The sequence below is a fragment of the Sorex fumeus genome, unplaced genomic scaffold, assembly GCF_029834395.1.
Source record: "Sorex fumeus unplaced genomic scaffold, SorFum_2.1 ptg000072l, whole genome shotgun sequence".
In the NCBI taxonomy this organism is placed as follows: domain Eukaryota; kingdom Metazoa; phylum Chordata; class Mammalia; order Eulipotyphla; family Soricidae; genus Sorex; species Sorex fumeus.
In genome coordinates, this window is record NW_026606129.1 from 56,409,132 (window position 1) to 56,423,066 (window position 13,935).

Below are 13,935 nucleotides of genomic sequence, written 5' to 3' on the forward strand. Positions count from 1 at the left end.
TGGAAAAGCAAAATATTTAATAGCTGATAAAAAAAATCATCGACATGGAACTTAAGAGGTAAATGCATCCAGGTAAGCACCAGGCATCTACCATTTGGAGCATGTATGTAAAAATAATAAAAAAGAACATGGGAGGACTCTAGAATAAAAAGCAACATGAATTTCTCTGCAAGAGAGAAGTATACCCATGCCACTGGCCTTTGAATTATTTCAATCTTATACTTTCCATTGCTTAACGCCTTAAGTTCTGTACTATCTTATTATTTATTTATTTATTTTTAATTTTTATTAGTGAGACACCATAAGGTACAGTTGTAGACTTACAAATTTTTTGTGCTTGGGTTTCAATTATACAATGACCAAATACCCATCCCTCCACCAGTGCCCATTTCCCACCACCATGGATCCCAGTATCCCTCCCACCCCCCCCAGCTACTTTTAACAAGAGGTTTGTTCACTCCCATAGGTTACATTATAGACTGAAGACCACAAATTTATTTCAAGTTCAATTTTTCGGTTTTCAAAATCACAAACTTAAGTGCAAACATTCCTCCATGACTCCAAAATGGAGATATATGTCATATGGCTAAAAGATCTTCAGCTCCAAACATTATGAAGTATGAATTTTGTCATTTTAGCCAGCAAATGGAGATACTGCCCAATTTGAAAAGGACTGCCTGACAACTCAAGGAAGATGTTTTTAGTCAGAATACATATGTAGCCCAGCAGATAATGCTTCAGAAAGGCAGGCCAAGGCGAGTTCTCCTTTTCCCAAGAAACTTCCCCTCTTGATCTCAACCCCCACCTCCTTCGGGGTCTGAGGCTCAGACATTTCCCAGACTATGTTCTCTTGCTGGACCCAAGACACAGTCAAGCAGAGAACTGGGACAGAATCAAGTCCCACCACACGTTTTATGAATTACAGTGCCTGGGAGGCATCAGCTTTAAGGAGAGGAAAAGACAGAGATAAAGAAAATGTGCAGAAAGTACATAAAGATAAATGCCTGTAAAATCACTGTTGTTTTAATGCATTCCATATTGAGGAAATAAAAATGTGAATATTCTTGATGATTTAATGGCAAAAGGGTCCAGCTAAAACCTGTTGCCCAACTAGATAATTATGTTATTGTATGCAAATATTTATAGTAGCTGGTCCTGATTTTCAATTATAGGTCTAGGGAGCTGGTTTAGTGCTTGGGGGTAGGGGTCTTCTAAATATGGAGCACATCACTTACTCTCATAAAAGCTAATAAAAATAAGACAGTTCTCCCATGGCCCAGCGGTAATGCCTCTCCACTGACTGCATGAATAGTTTGTGCTATGGGACCAACTTCCTTCTTTTGGTCCATGTTGGAACAGTCAATTTCAGTCATCTGTTAGATCTGGACTCAAGTCCAAACCATTGTTCTTATAAATGCTGTAAACTTTAGCAAGATTTTATCTTTACAAGTTAGTTTTTACATCCATAAAATGGGGATAATGACATTATTAACTAAATTGTATACAGTCCTATAGCTCATGTGCTTTGTAGGATACCTGAAACACTCTGAGTCCATATATAACCTATTGAGATATAATCAGAATTATTAGTATGATAGCGATATTATATCTAGTGCCAACCAGTCTATTGCTTTCCAGAGCAATAAACAAGGAGTCAAGAAAAATCTGTTATAGTTTTGTCTTTTTTTGGCCACAAAGGCAATCACCAAGAGGTTGTCAATACTTTGACTTTTGTACCTATTTAAAAAACATAAAAGTCATTTCTCGGTGATCTCACATAAGCATTTTACAACTTAGGTGTTCCTGAAACATAGTTACAAAATAACTGATTAGACATATCTAAAAGAAGTGGCTTTCTGAACCTGTAGATTGGCAGAATAGTATCATGTTATAAAATTAAAAGACATCTTTTAAGGACTTTATATTTTTCTCAGGGAGAAAATTCTCAACTTCATTTCTAAAACTGATCACACTGAATGAAAATTAGACTCTCCTTCAACTAATGATAAGGTTTTCTTTAAAAAAAAATAAAACAACAATGAGATACTATATTTGAAACTGATGAATTTTAATTAAGAATTAACCTATCCATCTAATATGGTCATTTAAATCAAGAATTTATTGGTGCACTCAATTCTTTATAATGATATAACCATCTCACTTTACAGGGGGACTTTTTACTTAAAAAGTATGACATATTTTAGTAGTTTTTAAAGTTAATTATAAAAGAATGTAATGAAGTTCTCACAGCTGGCAGGAAGCAGAGGCAATATTTAAACCTAGGTCTTTCTGTCACTAAATCCATGTTGTTTCCACAAGACTATAGATAGAATTCTGCACATGTTTTGAAGTCTGATAAGGCCTCACAAGTATTTCGATCTGAACTGGCAAACGTTCCCTGATTTATTCAAAATTTGCTGATCTCTTCCATATGTACTGAATCTAGAAATGACAAATTCTGCCTTATTGCTGAAGCAATAAGAAATCCTAGGAGATTATGGAATTATGTAATATTCTTCAGAAATCCCTACCTTATATGAAATATATGGAAAAGCACTGCTAGAATCCTTATTTTAAGAATCCACACTATACAGAAATACAATATAGATATATAATTTATGTGAAAATCTAAATACTCTGAAACCCTTAAATAACTTTTGTCTTGAGAAGAATTTTCTATCGGACAGATCTGTCTTGTTCCCTATTAAGATGTATTTATTTACCAAATTCTTTAAGGAACTTCTAAGGAATAAAACCTCAGATGAATTTGGTTTGATGTGCCCATAGACATCCAAAGGATTAAAACAACTTCCCCCTTTCTCAGTGTTGGATGAATCCCCAAGTATATTCTTTGTTTGAGAAAACCTTAGTTACAAATGCATGTCTTAGACGGGGAAAATAAATAAGGTTTTAGATAGTCAAAGTCTCAATTTCTTACAGGCTTTGATGGCACAAATGCTAGATTATGGATATCACTCCCAAAAAGTTGCTAATTATTTTCTTAGATACTAAGGAAGCCCATGCACTCTCATTTTCATCCCAATCCCTTGTGAATATTCCACAGAAACACATTATTTCTAATACACCATATCCCTCCCACAAAACTACTTTCCAACTTGAAATATATACATGCACTCCAAATCCATCAAGACCTGCAACAGGCAACTAAACAATCAGTGTTCACTCATTGCCAACAATTCAAAACACGGCTGCAAAATTTACCTCTCAAGTTCTGCAATCTTCTTGTCCTTGTCATTCTTTTCATTCTCCACCTCCTTGAGGATCTCTAGCAACCTGTCGACCTCTGCTTGGGCCTTGCCACACTCATCACGGTAGTAAGACGCCTCTTTATCGAGCTGTTTTATTCGGTCTGCAAACTCGGGATTCATCCTGGAGTCATCTTCAATATTATGAGCCTTCAATATTATATTTGTAAAGAGTGTAGTTAAGACAACAATTTAGAACAATAGACATTGCAGTCACCAAAGGCCAGAAAATGACATTAAAAAGAAAAACAAAATAACCACCAAGAATTATGGGTATACTGTCAGTTAAAAAGGAAAATAGGAAAATCACAGATTTCAGCTACCTTAAAACAATGAGGATTTTTAACCACATTATACATGCACAGGGTAGTACTTCTATAATTAATATTTTCTTTAATTAAGTAAAGACTTGTTGTTGTATTTACCCCCAGTTAAGACATGGGGAATGAGTAGTGGTATAAACTATGATGGAGTTATTCCTGGTTATTTGGCAAGAAAATCCAAGACAACTCAATTACTCACAGTTAAGGAGGTGATCAATAACAATTGCTTTAATTTTGAATACAGAGAAATTGAGACAAAATCATATTAGATTTTTTTCAAGAAACTGTTAGTAGCCAATATAAAGCCAGATTATGTACAATGGTATACTGATCATTGAACACTCCATTCCACTGAGAAAAATTCTTGGAAAAAAAGGCTTGGAAGTAAGTGAGGAAGGACTTTTTTTTTTCAACTAACAGTCATACGCATGAATTCTTTTCTCTAGATTAACTTTCACCTGAACCAGGATGATGAGCTAATTCATGAACAAGCACACAGAATATCTGCAAACACATGCATGAGTAAATGGCAGCGTTACACACAAGAACAGACACAAGCAACAACACAGCAACAACACTGCAGAATAATTTTCAGCCAATGTATATGTGGTTTTGTGTGTGTGAGAGTGTGTTATGGCTTTTATTTTTCCCCTAAAATCAACATTTGGCTGAAATATTCCCGGACAGATGGAAATAACACTGCACTGCAATGTTTTGCCTACCCCTTGTTTCCCATTATTCCTAATTGACTTCTTCAAAGAGCAGGCAGGGAAAAAACAAGTAGTTTAACAGTGCACATTCAACACAGAAAGTTCAGAGAAGTCATGTCGATGTATGTATCTCCAAAATCCATGTGTGAAATAATAAAATGTTAACAATTTAATAGAACTTAAGTTGTTCTGCTGTCTTGCTATGTAAAACAGATGTTCATTGTGTGTTTTATATTTTATATGCTTTTTTCAATTTCAGGGAAAAAGCAAGGCAAGCAAGATATAACTACTGTGGGGTCAAATGAATCATGCATCGTTAGAAAAATTAATACTACTACTACTTTTAGAAGGTTGACAATCTTTGCAATGACTTAGTAGAAAAAATTCAAATATTAGTATGAATAAAAATAAATCTTATTTATGACAAAATAATAATTTTTGAATAATATTTTGCTTGTAACATATTATTTAAGCATGAGGATAGAGGGAGAATAATTTTCTTTCACATCCTTTCATCTAAAATTGTCTGATTTAAGAAATGAAATCAACTATGCAGAAGAATTTAGAAATATATACATATCCATACCAAAAAATATATCAATATATTATCAGTTACTGGTTTATACCCTTTTGCCAACACTTATTTAAAGAACACTTATTTATTTTTATTTATTTAAAAAATATACAAGGTTTCATTTTAATAGGTTACTGAGTTTTCCAGAATAATTATGTTAATATAAAATAGTACTGATATTAGATAACTTTAGTAGTTTATAAGATAAAATTTTTATATTTTATATTAAATTGAAGTAATTGCTATACAAATTCATTATTAATCAATTCAAAATGTAATTACTATTTTAAAGGAAAATAACTGCTATATACATACCTACTTTTGTGATAAGCATGTTTATTAATTTATTGCTTTTATAACAAAAGTATTTAAAATAAAGCTTTAAATTTTTAACAAAAATTTAAGTGTTCAAGTAAATTCTCTTCCATTTTTATACTATATTACCACCATTTTTATGGCAGCTAAAAACCTTTTCAAGACATTTCTCTCAAACTACCTAACTGATGGTATTAGGCCCCTTAAAAATAATTAACTGATGACTGGATAGAGAAACTGTAGATATTCACATTGGAAAACTACTCGTCTATAAGAAAAGATAAAATCATCCAATCTGTTGCTATATGGAGGGTATCAAGCTGAGAATGACATATAAAGAAAGATCTATCTTGGAGCTGGAGAGATAGCATAGCAGATAGGGCGTTTGCCTTGCACATGGCCGACCTGGGTTCGATTCCCAGCATCCAATATGGTCCCCTGAACACTGCCAGGAGTAACTCCTGAGTGCAGAGCCAGGAGTAACTCCTGTGCATAGCCAGGTGTGACCCAAAAAGAAAAAAAAAGATCTATCTCGTATGTGAATATAAAGAAATGTAATAACAAAGAGGCAAAGAAAACAGAACATGATTGCTGCTCTACAGAACTGAGTGCTTCCTGTTGGGTGGTGGGGAGCAGGCTGAGGATTGGGAAGGAGAGAACCTTGAGATGAAATTGAGGGAAGTAGGTATTCATGGACCCTGCAATTAACAATATTAAAAATCTTGGTGTCTCAAAAAAACTGAAAAAAAAAAAAAACTGTGCAGGGTGGGATGGGGAGATGGGGGTGGGAGGGATACTGGGACCCGTGGTGGTGGAAAATGGGCACTGGTGGAGGGATGGGTACTTGATCATTGTATAACTGAAACCCAAGCACAAAAATTTGTAAGTCTACAACTGTACCTCATGGTGTTTCACTAATAAAAATTTTTTAGAAATTAAAAATAAAATCAACCAGATATAATCTGCAAAAAATATAACTGCAATATACAAATGTATGCACTCAAAATTAATGAATAAATATGTTTTGGTAGTCTATTTCTGACAAACTCAAATTTCCTTTTTGACTCTGATTTAAAGATTCACAAAAGTTAACAATACTTAATACTAGTTTATTTTAGTCAGTATCTATTCTTTTGTTATCATCAGTACAAGAATTCAAGTTGTGCGACTAGATTCTAAATCTAGCACTAAGTTTTATACTATGCACAAACAGATTGGTTTCTCTAAGCTACAAAAACAACAAAAAGGATGATACAGTTGTGCCAAATATCTCAGGGAACAAAACAAAAATAAAAACCCAAGAAGTGAATATGATTAAAGGACTTGTGGGACATGTAAAAGTATAAAAAATATAGGGTGGGGGATGTCTAAGTGTAAACTATAGTACATTCCTGACTAAATATGATTCTGAAGTTAGTTTGTTTGGTTAAAACAAATACCATCGACAAGTTCACAGTTGGTCTGGTGTCTATTTAATAATATAGGTGGGTGCAATGATTCTTTTAAAAGGGAACCTACAAATTCAAGAACCGTTTTGATTTAAATATCAATATGTGCTGGAATCTCAGAAGAGGAATGCATCTCAAATCATCTTCAATATTGGTTTAAAATTTCCTAGTAGGTTTATTATGGTGTTTTTAGTAGATAACACTTAAGTCAACTGAAAATTTTAAGAACAAGTGAGACACACATGGAAGAATAGCCACTGCATCTGAGTCATTACTAGAATTCATTGAAGACTCAGTGGAAAACAGTTTTATGTGATTTGAATATGCTGATACACATATACATCCTGAAGAGTAGAAGCAAAAGACTCCATGGAATTTATCATTTATTTCAAGTTACTAGCTTGTTCAGCCAGAATCACAATTTTTCAGGCCATGGGTTAAAAGCATTAGACAGAAGCCTGAGTGAGCTATATAGTGTTCTATGGGGATGTTAAAAAAAAAAACACAGGAGGAAATTGAGCTTATAATATCAGTAATTCCTTCAAAGTTAGAGTGCTAGAGCCTCCTCTAAAATGGAGTGAAGGAAGCACTTAATTTGTATTTAGGCAATACTCTTGCCTTTTCAAATTATAACATTGGCTCTTTAATCTGAACTGGCAGCACCTAATGGGGATCAAAAGTAGATAACAGATTTGAGCCTAATGTATTTTAGGCACAGCAGAAAAGTAATAGGTATATTTGAATAAATTATCATCTGAATCAAGCCAACCAAAACATTTTGACACATTCAAGATTTAAACTAAAGATGTACAGTAATTATTTCCCCTTATGGGTCTGTTGGTTTGAAATTAGATTCCCCACAAGGTGCAGGAAGCCCTAGTTCATTCCATTCTTCTAAGGCCTATCAGCTTTGACCCCTTTCTTTACTATGGAGGAATCAGACTCGAGTAGACAAATTGGTGTGATTTTCTTTTAACCATTTTATAACTTGTTTTTATAAACACAAACAAGAACGCATTGTCACTTTTAAAGACATCCACTAGTTGTTAAGACCAATGGAATATCAATGAGCACTCTTTTCTGAAAGTAGTGATTTAATTTGACTGATTTAAAAGCAAACCCATTCATCTAGGTCTGCCTTAAAGTATTTCCGGTAATTCTAAAAGCAACTTCCAAGCATCTTATAGAAACACAGACAATTGAGAAAAGAACATTTTAGTAATGTCTGTGTTATATATTAGATCAGTACATTTTAGAGTCCCCTAATTATGTTTCTTGCATTTCCATCTGTGAGGAAATTTCCCCACAAATGGGAATAATCAAAACAAAGTTTGGAGCCTCACTGATGTGGGCAAGCCTCAACATTTTGATGTCAACTGATTTTGAAAGCCTGAGTGAAGCACAAAAGAAAAATTTGGTCATGACTCAGGACAAGTAGTACGTAACAATACCTAATTTTTTTTTTAGCTAAAGAATTTTGAACCATTTCCGGAAATGAGGCAAAATTTCATATTAATGTATCTAAAATAAAGTGCAAAAAAAGGATAAAGTCAAACCAGATATTAATAATACCAACATGACAAATTATATTTATTTGCACTTTCCTTATAAAGATAAGTCATTGATTGTTTTCAGTAAAATGCTAGTTCATTGCTCCAAGTAGCCAGAAAATATTATTTTTGCCCCCAAAACCTACTGGAAATGAGGCAGGATAATATTCAATTGGAGGACTATATGACATTCTGTCTTTTAAATGGGCCCTAAAATTTAATTAAATTAAAAATTATTTCTCCCAAAATAAACACATTATTAGTCATAACCATGAATTATAAGTAGAATACTAATGAATTTGATGATATTTCTTCCACGCCTCTTAATGGTTCTAGTAACACTTTACTAAATTTATACACTATAAAAATACAATTAAATTGCAGCACTTTGAGAGTTTAGTGTCTGTTAAAAGTGCCTTAACATTCCTTGCATATCTTAACAGTAGAAGAGGGTATATAAATTACTCTAAACATTATATTTGATTTCAATGTTCTGAAAATGTTTCAATTTGGCACAATTCTAAGCTATGAATCAGATATTACTTTTTAAAATAAAATTTTAAGGGAACTCAGAACTGTATTATATTGGAAAATTTAAATTTTAAAAATACAAGTAATGAATGTCAAATAAAATAGCTGAACCTAAATAATACATATATAGAAACTATATATCTTTGAATTTTATACTAATTCTAAAGGAAAATAACTTTTTTAAACAACTCTACCTAACTACATAGCACTGTCCTCCCGTTGTTCATCGATTTGCTCATGTAGGCCGAGTAACGTCTCCATAGTGAGACTTGTTACTGTGTTTGGCACATTGAATACGTCACGGGGAGCTTGCCAGGCATTGCCCTGCGGGCGAGACACTCTCAGTAGCTTGCCAGGCTCTCCAAGAGGGGCGAAGGAATTGAACCTGGCTCGGCTGGGCCAGCTGCACGTAAGGCAAACACCCTACTGCTGTGCTATCACTCAACTACATACAAAATATTTATAATTTTCAAACAACAATAACTATCCTAAAATGAAACTTATTTTAAAAAATAGTATTTGGAAGCTAAATATTCAAAATAGTTTCTTTATCTCATACATACACAAAATAAAAAGAACCAACTGCACGCTTAACACTTTATGGAACCTGGCAAGCTATCAAAAGTATCACACCCGCACGGCAGAGCCTGGCAAACTCTCCTTGGCGTATTCAATATGGCAAAAACAGTAACAAGTCTCACAATGGAGATGGTACTGGTACCTGCTCGAGCAAATCGATGAACAATTGGAGGACAGTGCTACAGTGCTACAGATGATCTAAAATAAAGCATGTATGTAATTTCAATTCTTGAATGCTATTTAAAATATTATTTGAGTTCTGTACTGAATATCTGAACCAAGTATGAGTTGTACATGTTTGTGCTTGTTTGTGCGTTCAGTGTCTGACTAAATTATCCCTCAATAATTGGATTTTCTCATTGCGCCCATGAGTCTATAAAGGGTACAATATGCGTAAATAGGAACTAATACTCAATTGAAAAAGAAACTACTAGACAATGACTGTGAAAATATTTATTATTCAGCCCACCTGATGCCTGGGAGAGAACAACTATGATCGAATTTAAATCAAAAAGGACCTCACTAACCATCACAAGAATTTTTTCTATGTGAACTGAAAAATTATTTGGTCATTATTCTTGTAAACTCTTAGATAAATTGTGAGCTCTGAAAATGATGTGTTTGCAAAAGAGATGAGATTTCAATGGAGAGAGACCCAGAGATGGCTGTGGAGGGATTCAAATGGAGAAACATCAGAGAGGATTCAGCTATGCCTAGGCAAGTACAAAGACTGCCCAGCAGAGCCACAAAATCAGTCATTTGCCTCACAGCAATGAGACCAAATAAGCAACAGATATTGATAAAATAAAACTGAAGCTCACAAATTAAGACATTTATCCATGTGAGGACTTAGAATAGAATAAGGTGATATCAAGATTCATTATTATACAAAAAATTCTTTGACAAATAGTGCCAGAATAAACTATTATTTAGAAAAATATAAAGTTAAATCTTACCACTCAATATGAATCAAGATAATGTGGTCAAAGGATAAAAAAGAAACATTTAAAAAATTAAATATAGTGCCTAGTCTTAAAACTAGAGGTTAACTCCTAAGCAAAATGGCAATAAGTAAATACAAAGTAGGCCTACATGATACTACAGTGGGTAGGGCATTTGCCTTGTACATGGCCTTGAATCCCAGCATCTCATAAGGTCCCATGAACACTGCCAGGAGTAACTGCTGATTGCAGAGCCAGGTATAACCCCAAGCCCAAAACATGTGTGTGTGTGTGTGTGTGTGTGTGTGTGTGTGTGTGTATAATAAAGAGAAACAGATCAAGAACTTAAAAAGAATTCACTATACACAAAAATTTTGGTTTGATGCAAATCAAAGATTCTGCATAAACCATAAAAGAATTTAAAGCAATAAACAAAATAGTAAACTCAGGAGCAATTCAAGAGGAACAACTGAATTAACTAAAATAAATGTGTTAAAAATCTTCAACCATTCTGGTAATGAAAGAATTAAAAGTTAAAATGAAAGAAAACTTCTACTTCTGCATTTGTCAAATTTATGTAAATAATGACTCTTGGTGTTAGTTGTGGTATGGCAAAATGGCCACCTTCGGATAGCATTAGGGAAAAAATGTGCCTTCTCTGTAACAAAAAAGATAGCTGGAACTATTGGAGTGTTTCTTTATTCATTATCCCAAGAGTCTGTTCTTAAAAAAATATTAAGTGAGGAAATTAACATGGAAAGAAATTCTTCAAACGCTTTCTATACTGGGAAAAAAATAACGGAGGAGAAATAACCAGCATTAGGTGAATGGTAAATAGAGGAGGAATACTGGACATTCAAATAGCAATTTGGAAGAATATTTAACTACATGAAAAAAAGTATTTATGCACCATAAAATAGGATATAAAACTGAAGAAACTATGATATTACTTGATGAAAAGAAAGAAGGTATCAAATTAGAAAAAATATCAAATAAATAAAAAGGAAGGATAAAAGATGAAAAAAGGAAAGGGAGGAAAGGAAGGTAGCGGGGCTGAGGCAAAAAAAAGAGGTAAGAAAATAGTTACGACCAAAAAATGTCTGGGTGAAAAACAACCCAAGTGTTTCTACTGATTATCCTGTGCAGATATGTCAGTTTATTTTATTTCCTTCTATCTCTTTCTATACTTCTGCATATTCTCCACTGTGACCATATATTATTTTTATAACAAGAACAAAACAGTCATTTTTAGAAGACTATTAAGGACAGAAAATCCATCATGCTGCATCTATATCAGCTTAAATAAGAATTGGACCCTGAGAATAACTGCAGACACAAAAATTAAAATAATGAGGATTTGGCTACATTCCCAGGATCCCAAAACAATGGGTTAGTTTAATTAACTCAAGGAGAAAAGTCTGTTAACAGCTTTTGAATTAGTCACCTACAGCACTGGAAAGTTGGTTTTTCCATCCTAGAGACCCATCACTGGGGTGAAATGAAAGTTAAATTCAGTTATTGCACTGTCATTGTTATTTCTGGAAATTTTCTAAGAGTTAAGAGTTATTTCTTTGACCCCACCTATCCTGCCAAGGATGGTAAACTCCAGTTGTGCTCCTGCTGCAAAATCAAGGCAGGTTGTCCTGAGCATGCCCAGAATTGACAAGGTTTCTCCCTGTCGTGAACTAGCAAGTGTGAAACAATTTCATTTGGATTGCCTTACACTTTTGTAAAATTATCTAAAGAAAACACGCATTTTCTCAAGGGTCAGTCTGCAAGCTGGAAAATGTTCCCCAACTTAATTGTTTTTCTTCACCTTCCAATTGTCTTAGCCTGCTTATTAACATTTCCATCTAAATGTTAAGAGAAAGAAAATTTGAATTATTTTCACTGTACTGCTAAAATCATATTTAGGGAGTTGGGTCAATAAGGACAATCCAACAAGGTTTAAGGAATTTTGTTTGAAACGACAAAAATTTGTTTTAAAGAAAGGAGGTGGATCCTGCCTAATTAAACAGAACCAAACGACCTATGTATCATGCTATCTGTATCCTGGAACAGCATCTTAAAAACAGCAACAATTTCAAAATTTGTTGGCCAAATAATTTTATGTGTGCTATTCTCTTTCTCAATGGTGGGAATTTATAGACAGGAGGCAATTAGAATGGATTTTGTCAAACAAAAAACTCTTATCTTTATAAATTATTTCTTCCAGTGAGTCACTTAACAACAAAAATATCCTTAAACAAGTTACAGAAATGCTTCATATAAATGCACACCTGTCATTAGGATAAAAGAAATTAGTGGTGACATCTGGAACAACTATACATATATATATATATACATATATATATGTATATTTAGGAGTTCCTTGCTCTGGTACCTTTAAGTTATAATAAAAAATGTTACTATTTGTTATTAGGATGCTACATTTTACTCTGTCTTCAGCAAAATAGCATGCATTTACCTCTTATAAAGTCCACAATAATGTTATTTATAGTCTCAAGAAGCATTGTTCTATTTTTAAATCAAAACTTACTTTAACTTCTATCACTGAATATAACATACACTGAGTTGTTTGTTGGTCTATAAATGCTCTACCTGGCATAGGTAAGTGTTGAAGGGTTTCCAAAAGAATTACATGAGCTTTAACTTGCAGTTGATCTCTGCTTTTCTACATAAAGTTAGCAAGGAGGTAATATCAGAGCTAAAAATAATTTCTTGAGTTCTTAATTTTTTAAAAATTTCATATTCAAAAGAAATGGCAGTGGTCTTCGCACAGGTCATTTCCTTTGATAGATATGGAAAGACTCATAAAAATTTTTGAAATCTTCCCAGCATAGCTTATTGTGAAACGTTATCAAATGGATCCTCATGCTTTGATATGTTACAGCGGAAACTTTCAGAAGTGACTTACTGGATTGTACATCTGATTGAACAACTGCTCAGCTTGCTACATTGCAAAGTTGGGGAGGCATTGAAGCACAGACAAGGAAAGAAGGAAAAATCCAGAAAAACAGTATTAGCTCAACAAATCCAGTGCATTTGCACAGACAAACTGAACTGGTCATTTAAAAAAAGAAATTTCAGTTTCTAAACATTCCACAGTGAAAGTAAGAGACTCTGGGGAAATAGAAATGTTGACTTTGGCTCCTAAAAAAGAATAGCTGGAATAAGAAATTTAAGGTTTGTGTTACTTTGCCTTTCTCAAGTTAAATAACCCATGAAATAAAGAAAGCTGTCCACTTTTGATGATACATGAAGTGCTGGCCTCTTGCAATGAATCAGAAGTACTTTTGGCCAAATCTGCAATTTATTACCTGAACTTAAAAGATGGTAATAATAAAAGATTAATTAAATCTTATCATTAAATATAGTTTTTTAAAAATAACACAAGAGTGGATTTTTATTCAGTCTAACTTGAGAAAAATAGAGCAATAGCAAAATTATCAGTAAAGTAGACATATAGGATTAATAGTAAATGGGAGAAGAAAAAAATTAGTCAGCAGAAAAATAGAGGGAACAAAAATATAGTATTATTCATTGCACTTTACCAGTATTTACTGGTTATAATAATAAAATACCTATCTAGAAACTTTTCTACTTGGCTTTTAAGTGTGTCAGATTCTTTACTAATCTACTCCCTATTTTGTTTAGGTTTAAATGTTTGTGAATTTTAATGCAACAAATATGACCTT

The 13,935-nt window shown here is 33.4% G+C and overlaps 1 protein-coding gene across 5 annotated transcripts in view; it reads right to left on the bottom strand.

Moving 5' to 3' along the window:
• ERC2 (ELKS/RAB6-interacting/CAST family member 2) overlaps positions 1-13,935 on the bottom strand; it is a 1,123,201-nt gene that overhangs the window by 571,459 nt on the left and 537,807 nt on the right. For 3 of the 5 annotated variants that reach the window (XR_008794489.1, XR_008794488.1, XM_056129131.1), the window contains 2 exons: positions 13,155-13,190; positions 3,223-3,416 (listed from right to left, as the gene is read on the bottom strand). Coding sequence is in view for 1 of the 5 variants with exons in the window: in XM_056129131.1 (XP_055985106.1) it covers positions 3,223-3,416; positions 13,155-13,190 (230 nt within the window). In the remaining 4 variants the exon portion in view is untranslated. The remainder of the gene's footprint in view (positions 1-3,222; positions 3,417-13,154; positions 13,191-13,935) is intronic. The other 2 variants (XR_008794491.1, XR_008794490.1) reach the window with 1 other exon arrangement.